This window comes from Gopherus evgoodei, chromosome 3 (assembly GCF_007399415.2).
Source record: "Gopherus evgoodei ecotype Sinaloan lineage chromosome 3, rGopEvg1_v1.p, whole genome shotgun sequence".
In the NCBI taxonomy this organism is placed as follows: domain Eukaryota; kingdom Metazoa; phylum Chordata; order Testudines; family Testudinidae; genus Gopherus; species Gopherus evgoodei.
Window position 1 is genome coordinate 10,624,809 of NC_044324.1, and position 24,564 is coordinate 10,649,372.

Sequence of the window (24,564 nt, forward strand, 5' to 3'; positions counted from 1 at the left end):
GGAAGAATGGGGAGTCCTGAGTAGGTGCTGGGTGGTAGAAGTTACCAGATACCCAGTGATCGAAGTGTGACTCTAGAATCCTTGAGGGAGTGGAGGGAATTGTCAGTCTTCAGATTCAACCAGTGCAACTCATCGAACGAGAGCTCCTCGATGGTATTTTGCACCTCCCTGGGGAAACCGGATTTGTGGAGCCATGATTCCCTCCGCATGACAATGCCCGTGCCCGTGAAGAGGATCCGCAGGGTCTTGAGCTGACTGTAGCGCTGTTTGCCCTCCTGCAGGACAGACTGGAACCATACTCGACCTTGCTGAGGCACCTTTCAGTGAAGTCCTCCAACTTTCCGTAGTTGAGGAAGTCAGATTTGGCCAGCAAGGCCTGGTAGTTTGAAATTGGAGGCTAGCTCAAGAGAAGACCTGGAGCCTCAGAAGGTCTAAGCATTTGCCCTCCTTATCCGACAGGGTGGAGCGTGAGTGTTGCTGTCTGGACTGTTCTGTTGCTGCTTGCACCAAGAGGGAACTGGGTGGGGGTGTGAGAAAAGGAACTTTGACCCCTTGGCCGCTACGTAGCATCTCTTCCCTGTCCCCTGGGAGGTAGCTGTGCAAGTGGGCAGGGTAGGCCAAACCATTTGAGCTGGTTTGAGAATGGCACCATTGATTGGCACCAAGGAATGAAGGGTGTCCAGGACCTGATGCTGCTCGTCTCGTACTCCCTCCAGTGGAATATGAAGGCCATCCGCCACTTCACAGGAGTTCTGGGAACTGCCAAAAGTCATCTGGAGATGAGGTGGAGTGAGGTTACTGCAGCGGCTGAAGAGGACGATGGGAAATGCTCTTGCTCTGGCAGTACTGGTGGAACCGGACTGAGCAGGTTGGAGTACGTGCCCGAGGGCCCCCTGAGCAGGGAGGGGGTGAAGCCCTTGTGCTCTGTTGGAATCCTCCCATTATGAGAACTCAGATCTCGGTTCTAATAGTGGTACCGTTGGAGCCGGTGGAAGTGTGAAAACCGTAGAAGGATGAGTCGCAGCATGACTTGATTGCGGTAAGTCCTGGATAGGAGATTGGACCTCCCTAGGTGCGGAGGGTAGAGGAAGGCATCGAGATCTCAGTTCTCCTAGGGCAAACAGTTCATGTGGTTCTGGTGCTTCCTCCAATGCCCCTGGTGTTAACGGTACTCATTCCGCAGCCAGAACCGGCACTAGAGTGGAGGACTGTCCCGGAGTTGATGGAGCCCTTGTTTTAAGGGAGGCTGACAGAGTGTGCATGACTGGCTGCTCGGTGCCGGTGGAGCTGCTGGTCTGCATGATTTTTTGTCATGCTTGTGCACCTTGGAACGCCCCGCTTCTCCGTGGCTGGTATATGTGGAAGGGATGTCATCATTCTTAGGCTTGGAGGAAGAATTACTGTCATGCTTATCACAGAAGATTAGGGTTGGAAGAGATCTCAGGAGGTCATCTAGTGCAACCCCCTGCTCAAAGCAGGACCATGGTTCCCTGCCTCCCAACTAGGCCCTGGCACATGGTCCGTAGCAGTGGTGCCAGTGGACCAGGACAATGTCTCCATAGCGGGAGGCGCACTCCTGGGTTTCTCAGGCCAATGCATGGGGCAGTTCTCTGGCCTGGTTCCAATTAAGGACTCATGGTGACCTTCTTGAGGCAGAGAGCCTGGCCTTCTCGGGTACAGCGTTGGAAGGACTGGAAGATACGGCTCCTGGATGCAATGTGGGCCTCTCCCAAACAGCAGCGGCACCACTGCTGCTTGTCACTGACCGAGAAGGAACATGGGCAGGAGGTGCAGATCTTGAATCCTGGCATCTTTGTTACAATCCACTTTCTGCGTGTGGGTGCTGGGGTGGGGGAACCGGTAAACAGATTCCACAAAGGCCTCAATTCTACTAAAGCAGCAAGGAATCCTGTGGCATCTTATAGACTAACAAACGTTAGTCTATACGGTGCAACAGGATTCTTTGCTGCTTTTACAGATCCAGACTAACACGGTGTGATGAACTAGGAATGTTCTTAATGTTTTCTCTGAATACTGTGTTGGTGCCTCAGTGTCCCCTAGGCAGTTCTGAAGTATCTGGCAGAGCAAAGGGCCAATGCACCTAAATGCCTGACACTCTGTCTCCTAGCAACTGATGGCCTGGGCCCCTCCCCTGCAAAGGTGCCAGCTGAAGGTGTTGGAGACAAGGGATCAGGTGACCTCCTGGCCCGGGAAAGGGGCTGAGCAGAGAGGAGGGGCTGGAGGGGTTTGTGAGTCTGGAGCTGGCTGGGGATGAGGAGTGAAGTGCAGACTTGAGGGTCTGGCTCACTGCCCCCCAGAATGGACCCGGCCGAGGGGTCCGGCTCGCGGCACCTACAAGCTGTGTTTTAGACCCTGTTCCTGTCATCAAATAAACCTCTGTGTTACTGGCTGGCTGAGAGTCACGTCTGACTGCGAAGTGGGGGTGCAGGACCCTGTGGCTTCCCCAGGACCCCGCTGGGGCTGACTCGCTGTGGGAAGCGCACGGAGGGGCAGAGGATGCTGAATGCTCCAAGGAGAGACCCAGGAGGTGAAGCCGTGTGAGCTTCTTGCCCTGAACAAGTCTGCTCCAAGGGAGAGGAGGCTCCCCAAAGACCTGACTGACTTGGTGGGGAGCAGTTCCAGAGCATCGCCTAGTGACTCCGTGACACACGGCTACCCCTCTGATACTGGACAGTTTTACTAAAATTATTCCTAAAAATGACACTATGTTAAAAACAGCAAAAACTGGAAGAAAACACTCTATAATCCTGAACTGTTATTTTCCAGTAGGTCAGAGACAAGAGGACACTAGCAGCTCGGGCTGGGACCATGCAGCGGTGAGAAGGAACTGGAGATGCGGTTGGTCCGCCCCACCCTTTATCGCCTCGGATGAACTCATGAGGTGAAGCCAGGGCGCATGCACTGACCAACAGACACTTCTACTTGCACATGGCACACGTGTGACACCTCAGCGGAATGCAGTAGGGACCATCACTCGAAGAAGGTGCCCACATCGGGGGAGAGAGGCCTCATGTTAACTTGGGAGGCCCAGGTAGCACTGGCCTCGCTGCAGCTGAGGCCTGAAGCTCGGGTTTCGCCCCTCTGCAGTGCAAAACTGGACGATCAAAGTGCACATGCGGCTTTGCTCGTGTCTGGCCTGGAATATCCAGGGAGGCTGGGGGCCAGGCCAGCCTACAGAGACAAGAAGGCTCCCCCCACTCCATACCTTGCAGTTTTGGCACATTCCGCCGATAAATAGAGGGTGTTCCAGGGTAACGTTGAGGCTTCCACAAGAAATGCAGATATCTGACCAGGGGGAGAGTAGGAAAAGCAAGTGTCTTACACACAATGGGGGCTTCTCAGCCTCACCTCCACCCCCTCCCCCTCACTCTGTGCCCCAACTACCTGGCCCAGAGCACCCCAAGCTCCCAGGAACCATCCCATGCTGCACTGCCAGCCTGGCTTCCCAACTGAGTCAGTGGGAGCCCCAGCAGACTCCACATCCACTAGTCACAAGAGGAGTCTGGACGGCCACACACGTTAAGGCTTGGAAGAGTCATTCGATATCCTGCATCACACTGGGCAGAGACTCCAGCCAGCGATTCCTGCCTCCAGCCCACAAGCTCCAGAGGAGTTAGAGCACATCCGTTCCACAGACTCCCAGGCCTAAGCTAAAGATTCCCCACAGCCGCTAGTGGCTTGCTCCAGTGGGTCGTTACCCTCCTCTCCCTGTTAAAACTCTGCTCCTTATTCCTAGCCTGGATTTGTCTAACTTCAGTTCCCAGCTACTGGGTCTTGTTCTGCCTTTGCGAGAATGAGCCATCAGCCCCATGCAGAGCCAGAAGCAAGGCTCATACCCTTCTCTCAGTTCAACTAAATGAGAGTTGCAGGGTGCAAGGCCAGAAAGGACGGTTCAATCACCCCGCCTGGTGGGTGCGTATCCAAGGCCACTGCACGCCAGCCAGTTCCCCCTGTAATGTGTGTGTGCCAGCAAGGCAGTCGGTCTGCATTTAGAGATGCCAAGTGGTAGAGAATCCCCCACTGCCCTTGGGAGTGTTGTGTCCCCCCCACCCCCGGGTTAATCCCACACATTGTTACAGATCTGCACCTTATTTCTTGTTTGAATGGTCTGGCTCCAGCTCCCAGCCTCTGGCTCTCAGCTGCCTGTCTCCACTAGCGGAAAGCCCTGTAGGACATGGTGAGTTCTCCCTGGGAAAGCACTTACACACTGTAACCAAGACACCTCTCAATCTTCTCCCTGGTCAGCTAAACAGACAGTGCTCCAAGCATTTACTCCAGCCCCGTCCGCCTGGTTTGGACGGCTCTTTTCTGCACCCTTTTAAAAGTGTGACCCCCAGAACGGGACACCGAATTCCAGCAGCATCTCACCAACGTCGTGTACAGAAGGAAGATCTCTGGGCTCCTCCTTGCTACTCCCCTGGTTACACGGCCAAGGCTTGCTAATGCTCATACTCATAATGTGCACTGTGACTTTGTATCATTTCCAGGCCCTGACGGCCCCCCACTCTGTGCACATGGCCTGCGCCCGGCTCCTACCCGGAGAACCTGGCATTGCCTGTATTGCACACGTTGTGTTTGAACGGGCCCAGCTTACCCGCTTGCTAGTTACCCCCTGCCAACGGCTGCGCCATCCCCTAACTTCCCCAGCAAGGACCTGAGATTTTCATTCAGACCAGTGCTGAAGACATTGAGCATCATGGAGCCAACTGCCTTCTAGTCCAGTCTCGCATCTCTAACCACATCTCTGTGCCACCTGCCTCAGCACTGCTCCCCTGATGATCCCAGCGGTGTGGGAATGCAACACCCGTGACCTCTCCTGGTAGTGGCCCATGTGGTGTCCCCAGGACAGCCCTTCCACCCGCCAGGATGGCCGCAGTCTCACTGCTGCCTGCCAGTCAGGTGCAAACCAGGAGGTGTCTCTGCCAACTGGCTCTCTTCCTGCCTCTCCGCTACCACAGTCCCTCTCTATGCGGCAGGACGATGTGTGGGCAAGGGGGAGGCTGAGGCTGATCGACGTCCCCTCTCTAGGGATGTCTAGCAGTGGCCGTGGGCGCTAGGCAGCTCCCTGCTCACATACTCACCTTCAATGTTCCTGCATTTCTGGCGAACCTCATAAACAAGCCGCTCTGGGAAAATGAAAGAAGAAGTCAGGCAGGTCACAGGGGGGTCTGGAGGGCGGCTGGGTTACACACAATGGCACAGGATGCTCTGCGCCGGCCCGGGGGCAGCTCATAAGGAAAGAGCAAGAGTTTCTACAGGGCCCAAGAAAAGGGTCTTTCCCTAGCCAGGACTCGGCCACTCAACCCTGCCATGGGGCAGGGGGGGATTCCAGTCCCTTCTTGTACTGCCCCTGGGGGCACGGAGTCCTGGATGCAGAGGAAATGACAGTGTCCCCAGAGATGGGGCAGTGCGAGGGAGACAGGGACCCTGCTGCCCAGGGAGGAGCCAGGAAGAGCAGAAGTGGTATCCAGGCCCTCGTACGGGTCTGCTCAAGGGCCCATGGGAGATCAGGGGTCTTAGAGCAGTCCCCCTTGCTGACAGTCTCACAGAGACACGAGGGGTGGAATGGAAGTGAAGATGGCACTTGGCCAACGATCGGGGGTGAGATGTTGGCCAGGCACTGGCCAGGCCCAGGCTGCACCTTCCCTCTGGGTAAGAGATTTAGTGCCCGGGGCCGTTGGGCACCAATCGCTAGCACTACACAGAGCCAGTGCTGCCCCCAGCGGCAGGGCAGTGTGTGAGCACAGACACGGTGGCCAGTTCTCTCTGTCTCCTCTCCTCTGGGTGGCTGAGGGGAGAGGGGAGCTACTTTGGGGGTCCATTACTCTGCAATGGGGTGGCAGCCCCCACTTCTCTCCTCACCCTTCCCTTGCCCGGCCAGTGAGAAGGAGGATGGCAAAAGAGCTCCCAGGCCTGGGAAGGTCTCGAGTGGGGTTTAACCCAAGTCTAGAGGCAGACCCTGGCCAGGACAAGCTGGAGCTGCCCTGGGCTCGGGGTTAAAAACCAGATTCCAACTGCCCAAAGGGGCAGGGGTGGGGCCCACAGTGGCCTGGCTCAGGGGGCTCTCTGCAGCTCAAGAAGGGGAATTTGGGAGGTAGGCTTGGGCAGCAATAGTTCTCAGGCTGGCTGGGGGGTGGTACTAGTGCTCCCAGGGCCAGCAGACAGAGCCCTGCAGCCTCCCTGGGTCAGCGGGGTGTCTCTGCTCTCACGACGCCAGCAGCACCATGGGAAATGCTCTTCTGGAGCTGCAGCGGTGGCCAGCGGAGCTTGGTGCCAGTGGGGGTGAGTGGCCCTGTCTGGGGCCAGCCAGCTACCCACCCCTCCCCAGAGGCCCTCCCTCAGCGGGCGGGCGGCTACCTCGGGTGCGCTCGTCTATGATCTCCTTGACCTTGGGCTTCTCTGTTGTGCTTTTCCTTGGTTTTTTGGCTGGCGGAGGCGGGGGGTAAGCGGCTGCTTCTGGCTCCACCCACATCTCCGTGTAAACTTCTTTGTAGGGATTCCGCTCCTCTGCGCAAATGGACAGGGACGTGGTCAGAGCGGGCGCAGGAGAGCAGCACGGGCCAGCTCCTCGCAATGGGCACAGGGGAGCTGGGCAAGGCAGTCGGCTGCCAGGCATTTCCCAGCAACACCTGTGGCAGCATATGCAGCTGGCCCCGAGCCTTTCACTGCTCCCTCACCCTTCCTCCCTGCCGCCTGCCTCTCTCTGCCATCAGTGTGATGAATCTGATCTAATATCTCACTGAAGGTGACAGAGCCAGACAGAGTTAATTACCTCCCAGACTGACCTGACCCAGGACCGAACTTTAGAAACTGGTTAGCAAGATCTGCAAATGAACAGAGCTTTGAAATGCAAGTCTGCATTGTTAGAGGTAGAAGGGGAGGTGTTTGCTCAGGGCTTGGGATGTCAGCAAACAAGTCTTGTCTATTGCTAGAGCTTTGATTCAAAGCTCAAAAAAGGAATATTAACAATTAAGAAGACACTTGAGAGAAATAGTATTATTGTCTCTGTGTCTCTTTGAAGGTTGTGGTAACCTGTATCTGAACTGTTCAATGGATAAATTACCCTGTGCTAATTGCCAGGATGTTTGGGAGAAGGAATTAAGCCTATTGTTTTCTCAGGCCAAAAGGCTGCTGGAAATGTATAAAAACCCTGGGACACGATCCTGCTTCATCTCAGATCTGCTTTGGGTTTCAAGAGGGGGAAACCTTAAGCCGCAAGGATTGAGATCCCCAGTCACTGATTGGAGTCACCCTGAATATGGGCACTGGACTATAACATATGGTCTATTTTTAAAAGGACTTTTGGAAACTACAAGCTCATCTCTGCAGTGTCTGAACCTCAAGAACTGAATTCAAGTCTGTCTGTATATTGATCTTTTAACCAACATTCTCTCTCTTTTCTTTTTAAATAAATGTTAGCTTAGTTAATAAGAATTGGCTATAGCATGTAATTTGGGTAAGATCTAAGTTATAATTGGACCTGGGTGTGTGGCTGGTCCTTTCGGGTTGGAAGAACCTTTTCTTTTATAATGATGAGATAAGATTTTCAGGAATCATCATCATATCTGAGGTGTGTGTCTGGATGGAGGCCTGAGGCTGAGTACTTTAAGGGAACTGTGTTGTTTGGACTTCTGAGTAACCAGTGAGGTGCTATAGAAGCTGTTTTGTTCTGGCTGGTAAATCTAAGTACTGGAATATCCACCAGCTTCCGGGGTTTGTCTGCCCTGTTTTGTTTGCAGTTCACCCTAATTGAGTGACCTCAGCTGGCTCCCACGGGCAGCACCGTCACACCTGCCAAGGCCGGGCCGGGCACTCCTTGGGGCAGGAGCTGGCTGATTTTGCTGCACAGCAGGGCCCTAATCCCTACCTGGGGCTTCTCGGCTATCATGCCAGCAGCAACCCCACGAGCTGTGGTTGGGAGGGGAGGCTGGCAGATCACAGGTAGGTGCCGACAGTGGGGAGCTGGGACTGGAAAATTGCTCCCAGCAGCCAGGACCGCTCCTGGAGAGGCAGGTCAAGGCTGACGAGTCAAGCTCAAGGAGACGGGCAGGCTGGCAAGGCCGGCCAGCCCCTCTGTGCTGCCCCGAACCTGGCCTTTGAGGCTGCAGAGAAGGACCGCAGTGACTAGACCCGGTGAGGACAGAGCTTCTGGTGATAACTGAGCCAGGGACAAGATGGCTGTGGTAAGTCAGCCTAAGCCAGGGGAAGGGGAATACAGCATCTCGCTGCCATGCTCAGGAGCTGATGTGCCAGGTGCCATGGATATGCAGGCGAGTCCCACTGCCCCTCCCCGTGGCCCAGTGCCCATTCCGCAGCCTGGCTCCCCCTGCCTGGAGCTGCGCCCGCCCCATCCCACAAGCCCATTACCTTCTGGTGGCTCCAGACCTTTGGGACCAGATGGCTGGAAGCCCCCCAGGGCCCACTCGATCATCTGCTTGTTCTGGATCTCCACCGCTTTGGAAGTGTCTGTCTCATCGTTCTCGGGGCATGCTGGGAAGATCTTCCCTGCTCTGCTGCTGGCCACCTGCGCAGCGAGCCCCAGGGTCAGGCCAGTTGCCCACAGCCCAAAAGGAGTCTCCCTTGCCCCATGGCAGGGCTCTGCCCTGCTGTGTGTGCAGCCAGGACACAGGGCCCCTGCCTTTCTGGCCCCAACACAGCCCACATCATTCAGGCATTGACTGAGCGCGGCAGTGCCCCATGGCACAGCCACTGCCACTGCCCTGAGTGGGCTGCAGGCGCCCCGATGAGCAGCGCAGGAGGTTGCCCAAGCAGATGACTGCTGGTCTAACTCCAGGACTCATAGCACTGCCTAGCCGAATGGATGGGACCGAGGCCAGAGGGCCCTTCCCTTCCAGCCCCTCCCTGCCAGGAAGTCTCTCTCCGGCCCCATCGCCGAGCGTCTGAGCACCTCACCCTCCGTAACACGTTCACCCCCCTCGGCTGCCCGTGGTCACACTTCTGTGGCCTGGGCCAATCCAAGGCTCATGGGTGGATGGGCATAGGGACTGCAAGGGGCCCCCTCTCCAGCCGCTTTTACCTGCAGGACCTCGTAGATGGCTTTGCGGTACATTGGCTGCTTGTTGTACGTGGCCTGGTGGAAGGCATTGGAGAAGGAGCTGAGTGGCAGGAGCTTCTCCACGCAGACCTGTGGAGAGCAGAGATGGGGCTGTGAGAGGAGAACACCCCTCCGCCAGGGCAGGCCTGAGAATTGCCAGCCTGCAGCCCAGACAGCGCCTGGCGCTGCCACTTACCACGGAAAACTTGCCATCTCCGAACCACATGACCCAACGGGTGCCCTCAGCTGCTCGGCTCCGCCCAGTCATCCACCAGGACACAATCCGGCCAGGCCACCAGGAGAATCCACGCAGCTTCCCCCACACCAGCTCGCCGATCCCGAAGCCTCGGCCATCCTGCCAGCCCGGGGAGCAGACGGAGCATCAGAGAGTGGGTCCCCCTAGCCAGAAACAGAGCTGGGCCTGCCCAGGGAGGGGCAAAGCAGGGGGCTGGACATGGGGAAAGGGGAACAGTGGGGATGGGAGGGGTCAGGCATGGGGGGGGACAGGAATGGGCAGGATGAGATATACATGTGTAGGCCAGTAGAGAGAGCTGGGGGCAGGCGAGGTCAGGAAAGGAGTGCGGGGATACAGAGCGGCCAGAAGGAAGGTGTGTAAGGGAGGACGGGGGAGGGGAAGCACAAGATAGTGGAGGGAGAGAGATGTGCGGGGGGGGGCAGAGGCTGGGGGGGGAGGTGTGCAGGAGAGGACAGGGGAGGGGAGGCACAAGATAGTGGAGGGGAAGAGGTACGGAGGGAAGGACAGAGAAGAGGCACAGAGTGGGGGAGGGGAGGTATGCAGAGCAAGTTGGGGGAGGGGAGGCAGAGGGTGGGAGAGAAGTGATGTGCAGGAAACGATGGGGAGGGAGGCGTGCATAGAAGGATGAGGGATGGGAAGGGGAGGTGTGCAGGAGAGAATGAGGCATGGGGTGGGGGTGGGGGGACGTATGGAGGAAAGGACAGGAAAGAGGCACAGGGTGGAGGAGGGGAGGTGTGTAGGGTTGGGGAGTGGTGGTGTGCAGAGAAGGCTGAGGGAGGGGAAACATGCAGGGTGGCAGGGAGGAGGGGAAGTGTGCAGGGAAGGGAGGAGCAGGGGGAGGGAGGGGTACAGAGAAGGATGGGGGAGGGGAGAAGCGGGGGGGTGCAGAGAAGGACAGGGTAGAGGAGATATAGGGTAGGGTAGGGTAGGGTAGAGAGGAGATGTGCAGAGAAAGGTGGGGGAGGGGAGGAGCAGGGGAAGGAGGGGAGGCATGCAGGGAAGGATGGCGGATGGGAAGTGCAGGGTGGAGGAGGGGAGGCATGCAGATAAGGATGGGGGAGGGGAGGTGCGCAGAGAAGGGTGGGGGCGGGAAGGAGCAGGGGAGGGAGGGGTGCAGGGTGGAGGAAGGGAGGTGCGCAGAGAAGGGTGGGGAAGGGGAGGAGCAGGGGAGGGAGGGGTGCAGAGAAGGGCAGGGGAGGGGAGGAGTGGGGGAGGCAGGCATGCATGGAAGGTGCAGGGTGAAGGAGGGGAGGCGTGCAGAGAAGGACGGGGGAGGGGGTGTGCAGAGAAGGGTGGGGGAGGAGCGGGTGCAGGGGAGGGAGGGTGCAGGGAAGGATGCGGGAGGGGACGTGCAGGGTGGAGGAGGGGAGGCATGCAGAGAAGGACGGAAGAGGGGAGGCGCAGGGAAGGACGGGGGAGGGGAAGGATGCGGGAGGGGACGTGCAGGGTGGAGGGGGGGAGGCATGCAGAGAAGGATGGGGGGGTGTGCAGCGAAGGGTAGATGAGGGGAGGAGCACGGGAGAACGGGGGAGGGGAGGTGCAGGGGAGGGAGGGGTGCAGGGAAGGATGCGGGAGGGGACGTGCAGGGTGGAGGGGGGGAGGCATGCAGAGAAGGACGGGGGGTGTGCAGAGAAGGGTAGAGGAGGGGAGGCGCAGGGGAGTGAGGGGTGCAGGGAAGGATGCGGGAGGTGAGGAGTGTAGAGAAGGATGGGGGAGGGGAGGTGCAGGGAAGGATGCGGGAGGGGACGTGCAGGGTGGAGGAGGGGAGGGGCGCAGAGAAGGGTAGAGGAGGGGAGGAGCAGGGAAGGACGGGGAGGGGAGGTGCAGGGGAGGGAGGGTGCAGGGAAGGATGCGGGAGGGGACGTGCAGGGTGGAGGAGGGGAGGCATGCAGAGAAGGACGGGGGAGGGGAGGTGCAGGGGAGGGAGGGGTGCAGGGAAGGATGCGGGAGGGGACGTGCAGGGTGGAGGGGGGAGGCATGCAGAGAAGGATGGGGGGGTGTGCAGCGAAGGGTAGAGGAGGGGAGGAGCAGGGGAGAACGGGGGAGGGGAGGTGCAGGGGAGGGAGGGGTGCAGGGAAGGATGCGGGAGGGGACGTGCAGGGTGGACGGGGGGAGGCATGCAGAGAAGGATGGGGGGGTGTGCAGAGAAGGGTAGAGGAGGGGAGGCGCAGGGGAGTGAGGGGTGCAGGGAAGGATGCGGGAGGTGAGGAGTGTAGAGAAGGATGGGGGAGGGGAGGTGCAGGGAAGGATGCGGGAGGGGACGTGCAGGGTGGAGGGGAGGCGCGCAGAGAAGGGTAGAGGAGGGGAGGCGCAGGGAAGGACGGGGGAGGGGAGGTGCGGGGGAGGGGAGGTGCGGGAAAGGATGCGGGAGGGGACGTGCAGGGTGGAGGAGGGGAGGCGCGCAGAGAAGGGTAGAGGAGGGGAGGAGCAGGGAAGGACGGGGAGGGGAGGTGCAGGGGCGGGAGGGTGCAGGGAAGGATGCGGGAGGGGACGTGCAGGGTGGAGGGGGGGAGGCATGCAGAGAAGGACGGGGGGTGTGCAGAGAAGGGTAGAGGAGGGGAGGAGCAGGGGAGGATGGGGGAGGGGAGGAGCAGGGGAAGGAGGGGAGGCATGCAGGGAAGGATGGCGGATGGGAAGTGCAGGGTGGAGGAGGGGAGGCGCGCAGAGAAGGGTAGAGGAGGGGAGGAGCAGGGAAGGACAGGGGAGGGGAGGTGCAGGGGAGGGAGGGGTGCAGGGAAGGATGCTGGAGGGGAGGTGCAGGGTGGAGGAAGGGAGGTGAAGGGTGGGGAAGGGGAGGAGCAGGGGAGGGAGGGGTGCAGAGAAGGCCAGGGGAGGGGAGGCGCATGGTGGAGGAGGGTAGGCGTGTAGAGAAGGACAGGGGACGGGAGGTGTGCAGAGAAGGGTGGGGGAGGGGAGGAGCAGGGTGGAGGAGGGGAGGCATGCAGAGAAGGGTAGAGGAGGGGAGGAGCAGGGAAGGACGGGGGAGGGGAGGTGCAGGGGAGGGAGGGGTGCAGGGAAGGATGCGGGAGGGGACGTGCAGAGTGGAGGAGGGGAGGAGTGTAGAGAAGGATGGGGAAGGGGACGTGCAGGGTGGAGGAAGGGAGGAGTGCAGAGATGGATGGGGGAGGGAGTGTGAGGAGAAGGGTGGGGGAGGGGAGGCGCGCAGAGAAGGGTAGAGGAGGGGAGGAGCAGGGAAGGACGGGGGAGGGGAGGCGCAGGGGAGTGAGGGGTGCAGGGAAGGATGCGGGAGGGGAGGAGTGTAGAGAAGGATGGGGGAGGGGACGTGCAGGGTGGAGGAAGGGAGGAGTGCAGAGAAGGATGGGGGAGGGAGGAGTGCAGAGAAGGATGGGGGAGGGGAGGAGCAGGGTGGAGGAGGGGAGGCGCGCAGAGAAGGGTAGAGGAGGGGAGGAGCAGGGGAGGACGGGGGAGGGGAGGAGCGGGGGAGGGAGGGGTGCAGGGAAGAATGCGGGAGGGGACGTGCAGGGTGGAGGGGGGGAGGCGCGCAGAGAAGGGTAGAGGAGGGGAGGAGCAGGGAAGGACGGGGGAGGGGAGGTGCAGGGGAGGGAGGGGTGCAGGGAAGGATGCGGGAGGGGACGTGCAGGGTGGAGGGGGGAGGCATGCAGAGAAGGACGGGGGGTGTGCAGAGAAGGGTAGAGGAGGGGAGGAGCAGGGGAGGATGGGGGAGGGGAGGAGCAGGGGAAGGAGGGGAGGCATGCAGGGAAGGATGGCGGATGGGAAGTGCAGGGTGGAGGAGGGGAGGCGCGCAGAGAAGGGTAGAGGAGGGGAGGAGCAGGGAAGGACAGGGGAGGGGAGGTGCAGGGGAGGGAGGGGTGCAGGGAAGGATGCTGGAGGGGAGGTGCAGGGTGGAGGAGGGGAGGCATGCAGAGAAGGACGGGGGAGGGGAGGTGCAGGGGAGGGAGGGGTGCAGGGAAGGATGCGGGAGGGGACGTGCAGGGTGGAGGGGGGGAGGCATGCAGAGAAGGATGGGGGGGTGTGCAGCGAAGGGTAGAGGAGGGGAGGAGCAGGGAAGGACGGGGGAGGGGAGGTGCAGGGGAGGGAGGGGTGCAGGGAAGGATGCGGGAGGGGACGTGCAGAGTGGAGGAGGGGAGGAGTGTAGAGAAGGATGGGGGAGGGGACGTGCAGGGTGGAGGAAGGGAGGAGTGCAGAGAAGGGTGGGGGAGGGGAGGAGCAGGGTGGAGGAGGGGAGGCGCGCAGAGAAGGGTAGAGGAGGGGAGGAGCAGGGGAGGACGGGGGAGGGGAGGAGCAGGGTGGAGGAGGGGAGGCGCGCAGAGAAGCATAGAGGAGGGGAGGAGCAGGGAAGGACGGGGGAGCGGAGGTGCAGGGGAGAAGGCTGGGTGGCGGCAGGGATCTGGGGTGGCTAAGGTCCCAGAGCGTGGCATGGATGCTCTGGTGTGGCTGGGTTCCCAACAGACGGTGCGCCCCACATCTGACCCCAGCAATGCTGGCCTGAAGGCTCCTGGCCCCCGCTGCATGTGGCTGAGCTCACCTCGTACTCCGGCTCGTCATCAGCCGACTTGGACATGTTCTTGTCCAGGGCGTCGGCCACCACTGGCTCAGGGGTGGTGGCCACGTTGGGCGAGGCGGGGTCTGTGGGCTGCTGCGAGGCGGGCGGGCTGGCCTCCTCCTCCTTCTGAGGCTCTGCCCGTGGGCTCTCCTCCATCACGTTCATGACAGCAATGACTTTGGCCTTCTTCTCAGCCTGCAGAGAGAGCAGACGGGGAGTTAGGGCTGCCTGCCGCGTCCTGGGAAGGAGGGAACCCCCAAAAGCCACTGCGGGCAGGGAAGGGGCCACCAAGTGCCAGATCCCCCTTAGGGACTGCTTGGCTCAGCCAGCTCTCAGCTGGGCCCTGTTGGGGCTGGCAGGGCCCAGGGCCCCCAGTGGCCAGCAGCAATGAAGCTCTGTCCTGGACTCTCCTGCCGGGGGACTCAGTTTGGGAAAGGCCCCTTGGGGGCCCAGCATGATCCTGGGCTCTACCCCACCAGACAGCAGTGCACACTCGTAGGAGCATGTGGTGTCGGGGACTCAGCCTGGCATGGCAGGCTGCAATGCTCGGCCTGGGGGAGTGGGGGAGAGCACAGTGCCGCGTGCTGCCCAGTGTCCTGTGCTGCCCGGCAGGGAATCTCCCCAGCCTGCTATGGCTGGAGTGGAGGGAGACAGAGGGCTCAGGTGTGAGAGAGGGGGAGGGCCCTGAAAGTCCTTTCCTGGGAGGGGAGACAGTCCCCAGAGCAGCGGGAAATGAGGGATGCCCAGCCAAAGGGGCAGGCCCCCACTCAGACCAGCACTGCGTGAGCACAGCCACCAGCACCTGTTGGGGTCAGGAACACCCTGCCCCAGATTGCTCCCCGGAGCGGGTGGCCCAGGCCGGAGCTGTTCCTGACAGCGGGGGCAATGCCAGGCTGAGGAGCCCAGGGATGGCTTTCCCCACCCCAAAGGAAGTGCCAGGCTCCTGGAGACACAGAGTAGGTGTCCCGGCGGCTCCCTGGGAATCAAATCAGCGACCTCCTTCCCCAAACACCATGTGAAGGGTGTGCAGCACTGGCTGCGCTGACTGGGCCCAGGAATGCTGTGCCAATGGTACTGAGGGGCACCGGGCCTGCCAGGAGCTAGGTCTGCTCTCATCAGCCACAGCCACTATGCAAAACAACTGGCCTGCCCTGCAGAGCCCCAGCCAACTGATGGTGCCCTGAGCAGTGACTGCCGCCCCCCTTCCCCTCCCATGTGGTGTGGGGCGCAGCCTGGGAGAGGGCAGAGCTGGGACCCCTCAGAGCTGGACTGGGAGGATGGAGAGGTGCTCTGGGGGCCGCACTCTGCACAAACCAACCCTGCAATCAGGTGCGCAGGGAACAGCTGGGCGAGCTCCCGGCCCTGGGATGCAGGGATTGGAGAGGGAGAGACCCCTGTCATCCGGCGCAGTAACAGCATCAGCATTTACCAAGGGACTACCCCCACCCCTGGGACAAGCCTACCCGAAACCCTCCCAGCCACCTCTGCTTTCTACCCTCCCCCTGCCCTAGCCGCACACCTGAGCACAATGGGGCTGCGTTCTCCACAACCTGCAGAGTAACGGGGAGCCCACCAAGCCCTGGCTTCTCACACTCCAGCCCTAAACACCGCCATCCTCACGGCACTTCCTGCCTCACTAACCAGCTGCAGCTTGGATGTAACGAGGGAGCCACATGGTGAGTCCCACGCTCTGGGAGCTCGCCCGCCTCACCCAGAGGATTCAGGGGGTCTGGGGTCTTCGGCGGCGGGGGGTACTTCTGCTCTGGGACCCACCGCCGAATTGCCCTGAAGACCCACGGTGGGGGCCCCCTGCTGCCGAATTACTGCCGAAGACCCAGGACTTTGCGGCAGGTCCCGCTTCGGCGGTAATTCAGCAGCGCAGGGTCCTTCTGCCCTGGAGCGGAAGATGCTCCATGGGCCCTGGCCCCGCGAGAGTTTTCTATGGCCCCCGGAGAGAGTAAAGGACCCCACTCCAAGGGCCCCGAAAAAGTCTCGTGGGGCCCCTGCAGGGCTCAGGGCATATTGCCCCCCCCCCCCGGGTGGCCCTGGGAGGCACCAATCTGACTACAGGGCGGACTCTCCGCAGCCAGTGCCTTAGAAGAGGTAGAGCTATGAACATGTGGGGCTCAAAGGTCCAAAGTGATCAGGGAGATTTGTAAGTAGATTGCAGGCCCTGGGGCCCTCGAGAGCAGGGTGGGGCAGGGCACTGTGAACTGCAGCCCAGCTGTCGCCCAGAGCATGCTTGGTGCAGAGCATCCCCCTGCCAGCTGCAGGCATTGAACCTGGGACGAGGAATTAGAGGCGTTTAAGAGCCGGAGCACGGTTAGTGGCTGCTTCGTACCTTGCCCAGCCCCGGGACCAGGCTGGAGGCAAAGGCTCTGGGCAGGATGGCTCACGTGCGGACACACTGGGGCCACAGCTCAGATGTGGGATTCTTACTGGTGGGATGGTTCATGGCCAGTAATGCTCACAGTCATGCAGTGTTTGCCCATTCCCAGCTTCTGGCAACAGGGATGGATCATTTGATTCCCTGCCCTGTTCATTCCCTCTGGGGCACCTGGCATTGGCCACTGTGGGAAGACAGGACACTGGCCTAGATGGACTCTTGGTCTGACCCAGTCTGGCTGATCTTATGTTCTTACCTGGGCCAGGGAGCTGGCTAAGCAACCCTCAAGCTTATGGCCTGGCAGGGGAGGGTCAGGGAGGAATCCTGGCCAGGTGCATTATGGGCCTTCCCCCAAACCTAAAGCTTCAGGTAGTAGATGCTGCTGGGACTCATGTGTTCCTGAGAGGGGGATGGCAGTGGAACAGCGAGGGGCTAGCCCAGAGCTGGCAAAGCTGGGGGGCCCCTGCAGGCTCCCAAGCCTACGGGCTGTGCGGACCCCGTTCCACGCGGCTGCACAAAGCCAGGGAGCCTGGCATGGATACAGCAGGAGGGTGATCTGGCCAGCAATGGCAGGTGCGTGGCTGGGATCCCACCCCCAGGAACTGGTGCTGCAGAGGGCCCCAAGGGAGCTGAGAGGGGACACCCCCAGCGGTGAACGTTGTCCCTGGCCAGCAGCACAGGGGATGTGAAGGAGCTGGCTAGGCGGCTGCGTTCCCTGTAAGCTGCACAGTGCTATGCAGTGAATTAGCAGAGCCACACACATCCAGCGGCAGCATGCAGTCAGGTGCCACCCCACACCCCACTCTGCAGCCTCATTGCTCCTGGGACCCTCCTGCTGGCTATGCAGAGTGGGGCAGGGGGAGAAAGGAGGGTGCTGGTGTCAGGATGTCCCTGTCTCCCCCCCAGCCCCTGTACCCAGCTGCACAGAGCAGGGTAGAAGGGACAGGGCTCAGGACTTGCAGCAGCTCTGAGGTCTGAATGAGCCTTCGGGTGAGTGAGTGCCTTAAAGAGACAGCGCACGGTCTCTGAGACTTCCCCAGCAGCACCCTTGAAAGAATCAAATGACAGAGAATATATGTGCATTGCCCGAAGTACCAAGAAGTACTTCCTGCAATGCACATATATTCTCTGTCATTTGATTCTTTCAAGTGTGCTATTCTGGTCTATGCATTTCATAATTTTTACTTCTTTCTTACACTTACATTTAATTCTTTGACTAGTGAATTCTAAAATGCCGAATCTGTCCTGGCTGGAGTAATTATCCCTATGGTAACTTAAAAAAAAATCTGTATTATATCTAGGTCTTTTGTTCTACTGGTGGGACACGTCCGCACATACCTCGAGGAATGTAACAAAATTTATTCCGCACATGGATGGAAAAATGTAGAGGGAACGTTTCTCCCCGATGCCGGAGAGGAGTGGGGGTGGCCAGGAGAACAGTGTTGCCACACTGCCAGGCCTTTCTTACCGCGCAGCCAGCCAGCCAAACTGCTGCCAGAGGCAGCATGGGGCCAGCCTGGCACAGCCCAGATATCGGGCCGAAGCGAAGAGCCCAGCGCTGCAGCCAGGGAGCTACTGGAGTTGGTGCATGTGCTTGGAAGCACAGAAAAGCACCAATCCTGCCCCACAATTCAACTTTGTGGTCCAGGATCAGATCTGGCAAGGCTCATCCTCCCTGCACCGACTCCAGCCCCTAAACGGTTGTGAGGCTAGGGGGGAGGTGACCCTGGCAATTCCACTCCACACCCCCAGCTTCCCAGCACCAACCTCACCTCTTGGCCCCACCTTGGCCTCCAGGCCAGCCCCTGACTCTAATCATACCCTGTCCCAGCACCACTGCTCTTGTAACAGCCCCCATCCCACTGCTCACCCCAGTCCCACACACACAGTTCTGGCCCCAACCCTGCAGACACAGTTCTGGCCCCCCCAACCGTAGCACCGCTTGCCTGTCCCAGGACCCACCTCCCTCTGGCTCATTTCCCTCGCTAGCTCCACTCACCCCACAAGCTCCCTGCGGGTATGAGAGGAGCTAGCGATGGGAAGGAGCTCCCTGGGGGTATGAGGAACAGTTATTAGCTGAACAGCGTAGGCTGGGTGCAGCTGCCCGATTTCCAGGCCCCCGTTCTCTGGCGACAGTGGAGGGATGGTTACCATGTAACCCTGCCAAAGTTCGGAGGGTGCCAAGCCAGCGAAGCCTGGTGTAATGGTTTGGAAAATCCCCTGCTCTGACACGGCAAGGGCAGGCTGGTGAGAACGGGAGGCCAGGTGAGCTACACCGCACCCTGTGTTTCAGTCGGCAATGCACACTGCCCCCTAGGATTCCTGTCACACCCCATCACCCAGCTTCATTTCTGTGATTGACGTTAGTGGGAGCAGCCTGTGGCAAGGAACGGAGACCGGCTGCAAGGCAAGTCCTTTTTCCTCAGGTGAGAAACTGATGAATGACCAACGAGCGTGGAAAATTCCCTCCATTAACAGCTTCTCAGTCAACACCCCAAGTAAATATTGTGTCTAGTTCTGTTGGTTCTCCGCAAGCTGCTCCCACTCACTCGCCAGCTGACACCATTCAGGGTAAGCTCAGGAAATGGCTGACAAGTTTTTTAGACTTCACAACTCTCCCAGCCCAAGCTTGAGAACCCACGGGGTGCCCCGCCTACCAGTACACCACCTCAGGAACAGCCCACTCCCCCTTGTATCATCGCCACGGAAAGGGCCTACCCTCCCACAACAGCCTACTCACCCCCTTCGATTATTTCCATGGCAACAACCTACCTCCCATATCAGCCCCCCGTAACAGCCTACTCACTCCCCTGTCCACTATCAGTGCCACTCCCCCTCTCAGGCAACGTGACCTAGTGGACGGGTGCCTCACTGTGGCCTGGGGCAAGTCTCTTCCCTCCTCTGTGCTCCCCCCCGCCCCGGACAATGGGACAGAGCTGGGCTGGGGTGTTTGCACAGGGCTCTGCAAGGAGCCCTGTGGCTACCACCCAGAGAAGGGGTGCAGCTGGGCAGACCCCGCTGCCAGGCCAGGTGCTGGAGAAGCTGGCAGCTGGTGGGGGTGTGTGCGGGCCCGGGACTGTCACGGCTCTTGCCTGATACATGACACCTCCTATTTAGATGTTTACAGTTCGTCCTGCAAGTAAGCTGCCAAAACGCCTTGGAAGGTGGCGGCCTGCTACCCTGGGGCCAGCAGGGGAAGAGCACGGCAGTAAAAAGGCACCAGCCACCAACTGCTGGGAGGTGACTGAGCCAGAGGCCATTGGCCCCACAGTCCTCTGCCAGCGTTCCCCCCACCACAGTCAGCACCTCCTGGGATTGCACTCCCATCTCCTCCCAGGCTAGCCACAGGCAGAGTGTTCACCTCTGGAGGGCTGGGGCCCTGGTGCTCAGGGGAAGGAGCCCCAGAGGGAGAGGCAGATCCCTGGCTATCAGCAGGAGAAGGGCTGGGGGAGGGCACGAGCCAGGAAAAGTACTTCAAGAAACCTGGGAAAATGGCCCAAAGCAAAGAGAGGCTTTGAAGAGAGAATGACAATGCCCCTCGCACTGCGCACAGGCTCCTGGCCAGGCGCTGGCAGGACAGAGCTGCTGCAGCCAGGGCAGCGGCTGAAATCTGCGTCTCGGATGAGAGAGAGCCCCTGAACGAGGCTGTGCAGACGCAGCCAGAGCCATGTGGGCCCTGCAGAGCTGCCCCACAGAGAGGGGCATGGGAACTGTGAGGAGGCACTGGCCCCGCTCTGGCAGTCGCAGCAGGGCTGCTCTGACTGAATGTTCTTGTTAAGGATCCAGGCGGATGGAGAAACTTGATCAGGGATGCAGGCCCATCCTCTGGGTGTCCCTGAACCTCTGACTGCCCGAAGCTGGGACTAGGTGACAGGATGGATCACTCAATAAGTTGCCCTGTTCTGTTCATTACCACTGAAGCACCTGACATTGGCCACTGTGGGGTGACAGGACACGGCTAGATGGACTATTGGCTGACCCAGTGTGGCAATTCTTATGTTCTGATCCAGCTGAAGACGGCTCCCCAGAGACACACTCTCCAGTCTGTTCCTTGGGGTCTCTGCCATTACTAGCCGCAGGCACAGACATGCACAAGCGCAGGACCGAGCCTGTGGAAGGCTAAGCCGTTTCTTGGTCCTGGGACACAAGACTGAGGAGCCAGGGACGACTCTGGTGTTCTCTGCGGCAAGGCAGTGTACTCGGGGTGCTGTCAGCAGGAATGGGGGCTGATGTGGGCTGCCTCCAGGAGTAAACACTCGCCACTCGCCTTTTTCCAGCACGGTTTAAACCCCTTGGAGGTGTGACACCGACGTGGGACTCTCCCCACAGGCTGGGGCTGCAGTGCTACCTGGCCTGGGTTACCGGCAGTGCAGCAGCACTTACCCCCCAGGGAGTGTGGCATCGTTCTGGTACCAAGCCCGGTACTGAAAAGGGAAATTCAAAAGCCTAAAGACTAACCTACCAGCACAACGAGCAAATCGAACGTATCGAACTCACTAATTCTGAACAGTAAGAGTTGCGGGAATTCTACGGGAGCATTCTAAGATCACACCAACTATCCATGGCACTATGAAGGCACCACGAGGGGTTGGCGCTGCTCCCTTACACCCACATGCAGCAGTGTCAGACAGCAGAGGGGGCAGACGGGTACTGCAGAGGGGAAAACGTTCTCCGATAACTGTGCGTGAGGTGAGCGCGCACTGGCGGTGGAACAGACACAGGGCGTCTCCGGCAGAAGGGCTGAGAGTGCTGGCAGGGGCACGGGTCCACCGTGGGGTGGGAGTTATCTGCTGGGGAAGGGCTGAGAGCCCCATCACAAGGGAAGTTTGAAACCAGACTGCACCTGCCGTGCAGAACAGACAGGCGAGGGCCCATAGCGTGGGGTGGAGATGGGTCTCTCCAGCCTGAGGTTTCCATGGCTCCCCACCTCGGTCTCAGTTCTGCCTCAGGCCCCTCTCTGCAGGCTCCATGAGCCGACTGCCTGGATGTCTACAGCTCCTCATGACTTGGAAGGGGAAAGCAGCAGCTGCTCCCAGAACTCCCAGCCTTTCCTCCCCTTTGCCACAGCCCCTGTAACAGGCAGCCAGCTCTGCTAGCATCCGCTGTGTGCCACAGATGCACCAGCGCCTTTTAGCCTGGGCCTAGGGAGCCAGAGGGCATCTCCTCAGCCACCAGGCCCCCTCGCCCCCGGGATGCTGCATCTTCCCTGTCCTGCACGGTTCTCCTTCCCTTTGCCATGGCATCCTGTCCAGCTACTGCCAACAGCCCCTGAGAGAGCCTAGCACAGAACGCAAACGCGCCAGGCCTGCTGGTGCCTCTCTGCATCTCCCTGGCCCGTGAACGCTGGCTACTGGAGTCTATTCTCCAAGGCCTTCAGACTCCCAGCCCTCCGCTCCGGAAATGAGGCCACAGTCCCAGAGCTCTCCTGAGCCAGCCAAAATCATCCTTTGCTCTGTGGCTCCCTCTCCCTGGACCCCTCGAACACTCCCAAGAGCCACCCCTCCCTTTGCAGGCTCTCTAGGGAGATCAGCTGCTGATGCAGCTTCAGCCCCCATCTCCGCTGACAATGGCCAAATCCACCTCTGCACCATCAGCCCATCTCCCTCCAGCTCAGCCAGTGTCTCTGGCACCTGCCCCCACCCACGCAAACTCTGTATGGCTCACAGGGATCCCCCGAGCTCTCCTCCCCCTTCCCCCAGGAGCAGTGCTCCTCCCTTGCTCCTGCCAGCCAGGCTGTTGCTTTTCCCTCCCATCTCACATCCCTGCCCACCCATCCGCTGCTCCAGCCTCCTTAGCACCCACCTCAGCTGCTCCTCCCATGCAGAGGAGCTGCTACAGTGGGGATAACTCTGCCCCTCGTTCCTTATCGGACTGTCTCTCTTATGGCACTACCCTGTCCCCTCTGCGGGGACAACACTGCCTTGGCTGGCCCACAGGGCAACTCCACCCTCTCCTCTCGAATCCTGCCCCAACCCCACCCTCTGCCAGGACCCCTATAGTCCAGCTGCCTGAGCCTCTCCTGATGGAGTCTGTCCCTTTCCCTGCAGAGAGGTGTGGTTTGGGGAGGGAGGGGTCAGGACACTGGAGCTGGGTCCTGCGGAGGTGAGGGGCCGGGGGAGTTGTGTCATTAGAATTACACTACGAAAGCTGGTCAGCCACCCCCCTTGCTGTGGGGAACGTCCCCCCACCCCTTAGGGATTAGTGCTGCCTAGCCCCTCTGCACAGCAGCGAATGCCCCTTCCTTCACCCATCGTCCTAGATTTCACAGCCTCCGAGAGCACCCAACACTACCCCACTCTAGACAACCAACCACCGTCCTCGCCTCCAGGCTGCAGCTGGCCATGCCCTGCGCCAGGCGGGGGCCACGCCCTACGCCGGGCAGGGGTCACTCCCAGCGGCTCCCTGGCAGTCCCTCTGCTGCTCAGTCTCATCCAGGCTTCTCTGGGTCTCTAGCCCCATTGCTGCCCCTCCCCCCTTGGCCTTTCTCAGCTCCAGAGCAGCTGGGTTTTGGGTAGCCTCAGGGGTCCCCCTGCCCTGCCCCGCCCCTGGGAAGAGACCAACAAGGGGAAGCGCATCTCCAGGCCCTGACTCGCCACCCTACTGAGACAGGCTTTAAACTAGGTTCAGAGGGGCAGGTCGCCAATGCCTATGGGTAGGTGCACAAAAGGGGACTGTGGAAGTGGGATGGAAAATTACACTAGGGTTGTAGGAGCAACAAGAGGGAAACCAGTGAAGAAATCTGCTCAACAGCTTAGATGTCAATACCCACATGCAAGGGGTACGACGCATAGACAGGAAGGACTGGCAGTCTTAGTGTCTGAACTAAATAATGACTTAGCTGGCATCGCTGAGACTTGGTGGGAGAACTCTGATGTACAGAGCAGTACAGCTTGTGCAGGAGGGACAGGCAGGGGAAGAACGGAGGTGATGCTGCATTATATATCAAGAATATCTATCCTTGTTCTGAGGTCCAGACGGCTGTCAGAGGCAGACCAGCTAAAAGCCTCTGGCTACAGACAAAAGGGGGAATCAAACAGGGACAACATCAGAGAAAGCTCTACTACAGACACCCTATCAGAAAGAGGAGGTGGATGAGGCATTTCTAGAACAAATAAGAGAAATATCCAAAGCCAAGCCCTGGAAGCAACAGGGGACTATCACTACTGAGACATCTGCTGGAAATGCGATACAGCAAAAAAGACGGTTACTCACCTTTGTAACTGTTGTTCTTCGAGATGCATTGCTCATATACATTCCAATTAGGTGTGCACACGCGGTGTGCACGCTTGTCCGAAGATTTTTACCCTAGCAACACTCGGTGGGTCAGCTGGGCGCCCCCTGGAGTGGTGCTGCTATGGCGCCGGATATATACCCCTGCCGACCCAACCACCCCTCTGTTCCTTCTTGCCGGCTACTCCGACAGTGGGGAAGGAGGGCGGGTGTGGAATGGATGTGAGCAACACATCTCGAAGAACAACAGTTACAAAGGTGAGTAACCGTCTTTTCTTCTTCGAGTGCTTGCTCATATCCATTCCAGTTAGGTGATTCCCAAGCCTTACCTAGGCGGTGGGGTTGGAGTGAGATGTTGCAGAATGCAAAACTGCTGACCCAAAGGCTGCATCATCTCTGGACTGTTGAACCAGAGCATAATGTGAAGCAAAGGTGTGGACTGAAGACCAGGTAGCTGCGCGACAGATCTGGATAGGTACACGAGCCAGGAAGGCGGCAGATGAAGCCTGAGCCCCGGTAGAATGCGCGGTGATGTGGCTTGGGGAAATATGAGCCAAATCATAACAAGTGCGGATGCAAGCCGTCACCCAAGATGAGATCCTATGAGAGGAAACAGGTAGGCCTTTCATTTAGTCTGCTACCACGACAAAGAGTTGGGGCATTTTACGAAAGGGTTTTGTCCGTTCAATATAAAATGCGAGTGCTCTATGGACGTCCAGGGAGTGCAACTGTTGCTCCCATTGCGTTGAGTGTGGCTTCGGGAAGAAGAATGGGAGAAAGAAGTCCTGGTTAACATGAAAGGCCGAAACCACCTTAGGGAGGAATGCCAGGTGTGGCCACAGCTGCACCTTGTCCCTGTGGAACACAGTGTATGGTGGATCCACCATAAGAGCCTTAAGCTCGGAGACTGGCTACGAGGAAAGCTGTCTTCCAAGACAGGTAGAGTAGCGAGCAGGTTGCTAACGGCTCGAATGGGGGAGACATAAGCCTGGTTAAAACCAGGTTGAGGTCCCAGGTCAGGGCTGGGCGGTGTACTTGGGGGTATAAGCGCTCCAAGCCCTTGAGGAACCTCGAAACAATAGGGTGTAAGA

The 24,564-nt window shown here is 59.4% G+C and overlaps 1 protein-coding gene across 5 annotated transcripts in view; it reads right to left on the minus strand.

The window, feature by feature from the left end:
* DNMT3A (DNA methyltransferase 3 alpha) overlaps positions 1 to 24,564 on the minus strand; it is a 282,256-nt gene that overhangs the window by 48,391 nt on the left and 209,301 nt on the right. For all 5 annotated transcript variants that reach the window (XM_030555051.1, XM_030555050.1, XM_030555049.1 and 2 more), the window contains 7 exons: positions 13,840 to 14,052; positions 9,273 to 9,431; positions 9,059 to 9,166; positions 8,389 to 8,545; positions 6,379 to 6,528; positions 5,103 to 5,147; positions 3,227 to 3,306 (listed from right to left, as the gene is read on the minus strand). In XM_030555051.1, coding sequence (XP_030410911.1) covers positions 3,227 to 3,306; positions 5,103 to 5,147; positions 6,379 to 6,528; positions 8,389 to 8,545; positions 9,059 to 9,166; positions 9,273 to 9,431; positions 13,840 to 14,052 — 912 coding nt within the window. The remainder of the gene's footprint in view (positions 1 to 3,226; positions 3,307 to 5,102; positions 5,148 to 6,378; positions 6,529 to 8,388; positions 8,546 to 9,058; positions 9,167 to 9,272; positions 9,432 to 13,839; positions 14,053 to 24,564) is intronic.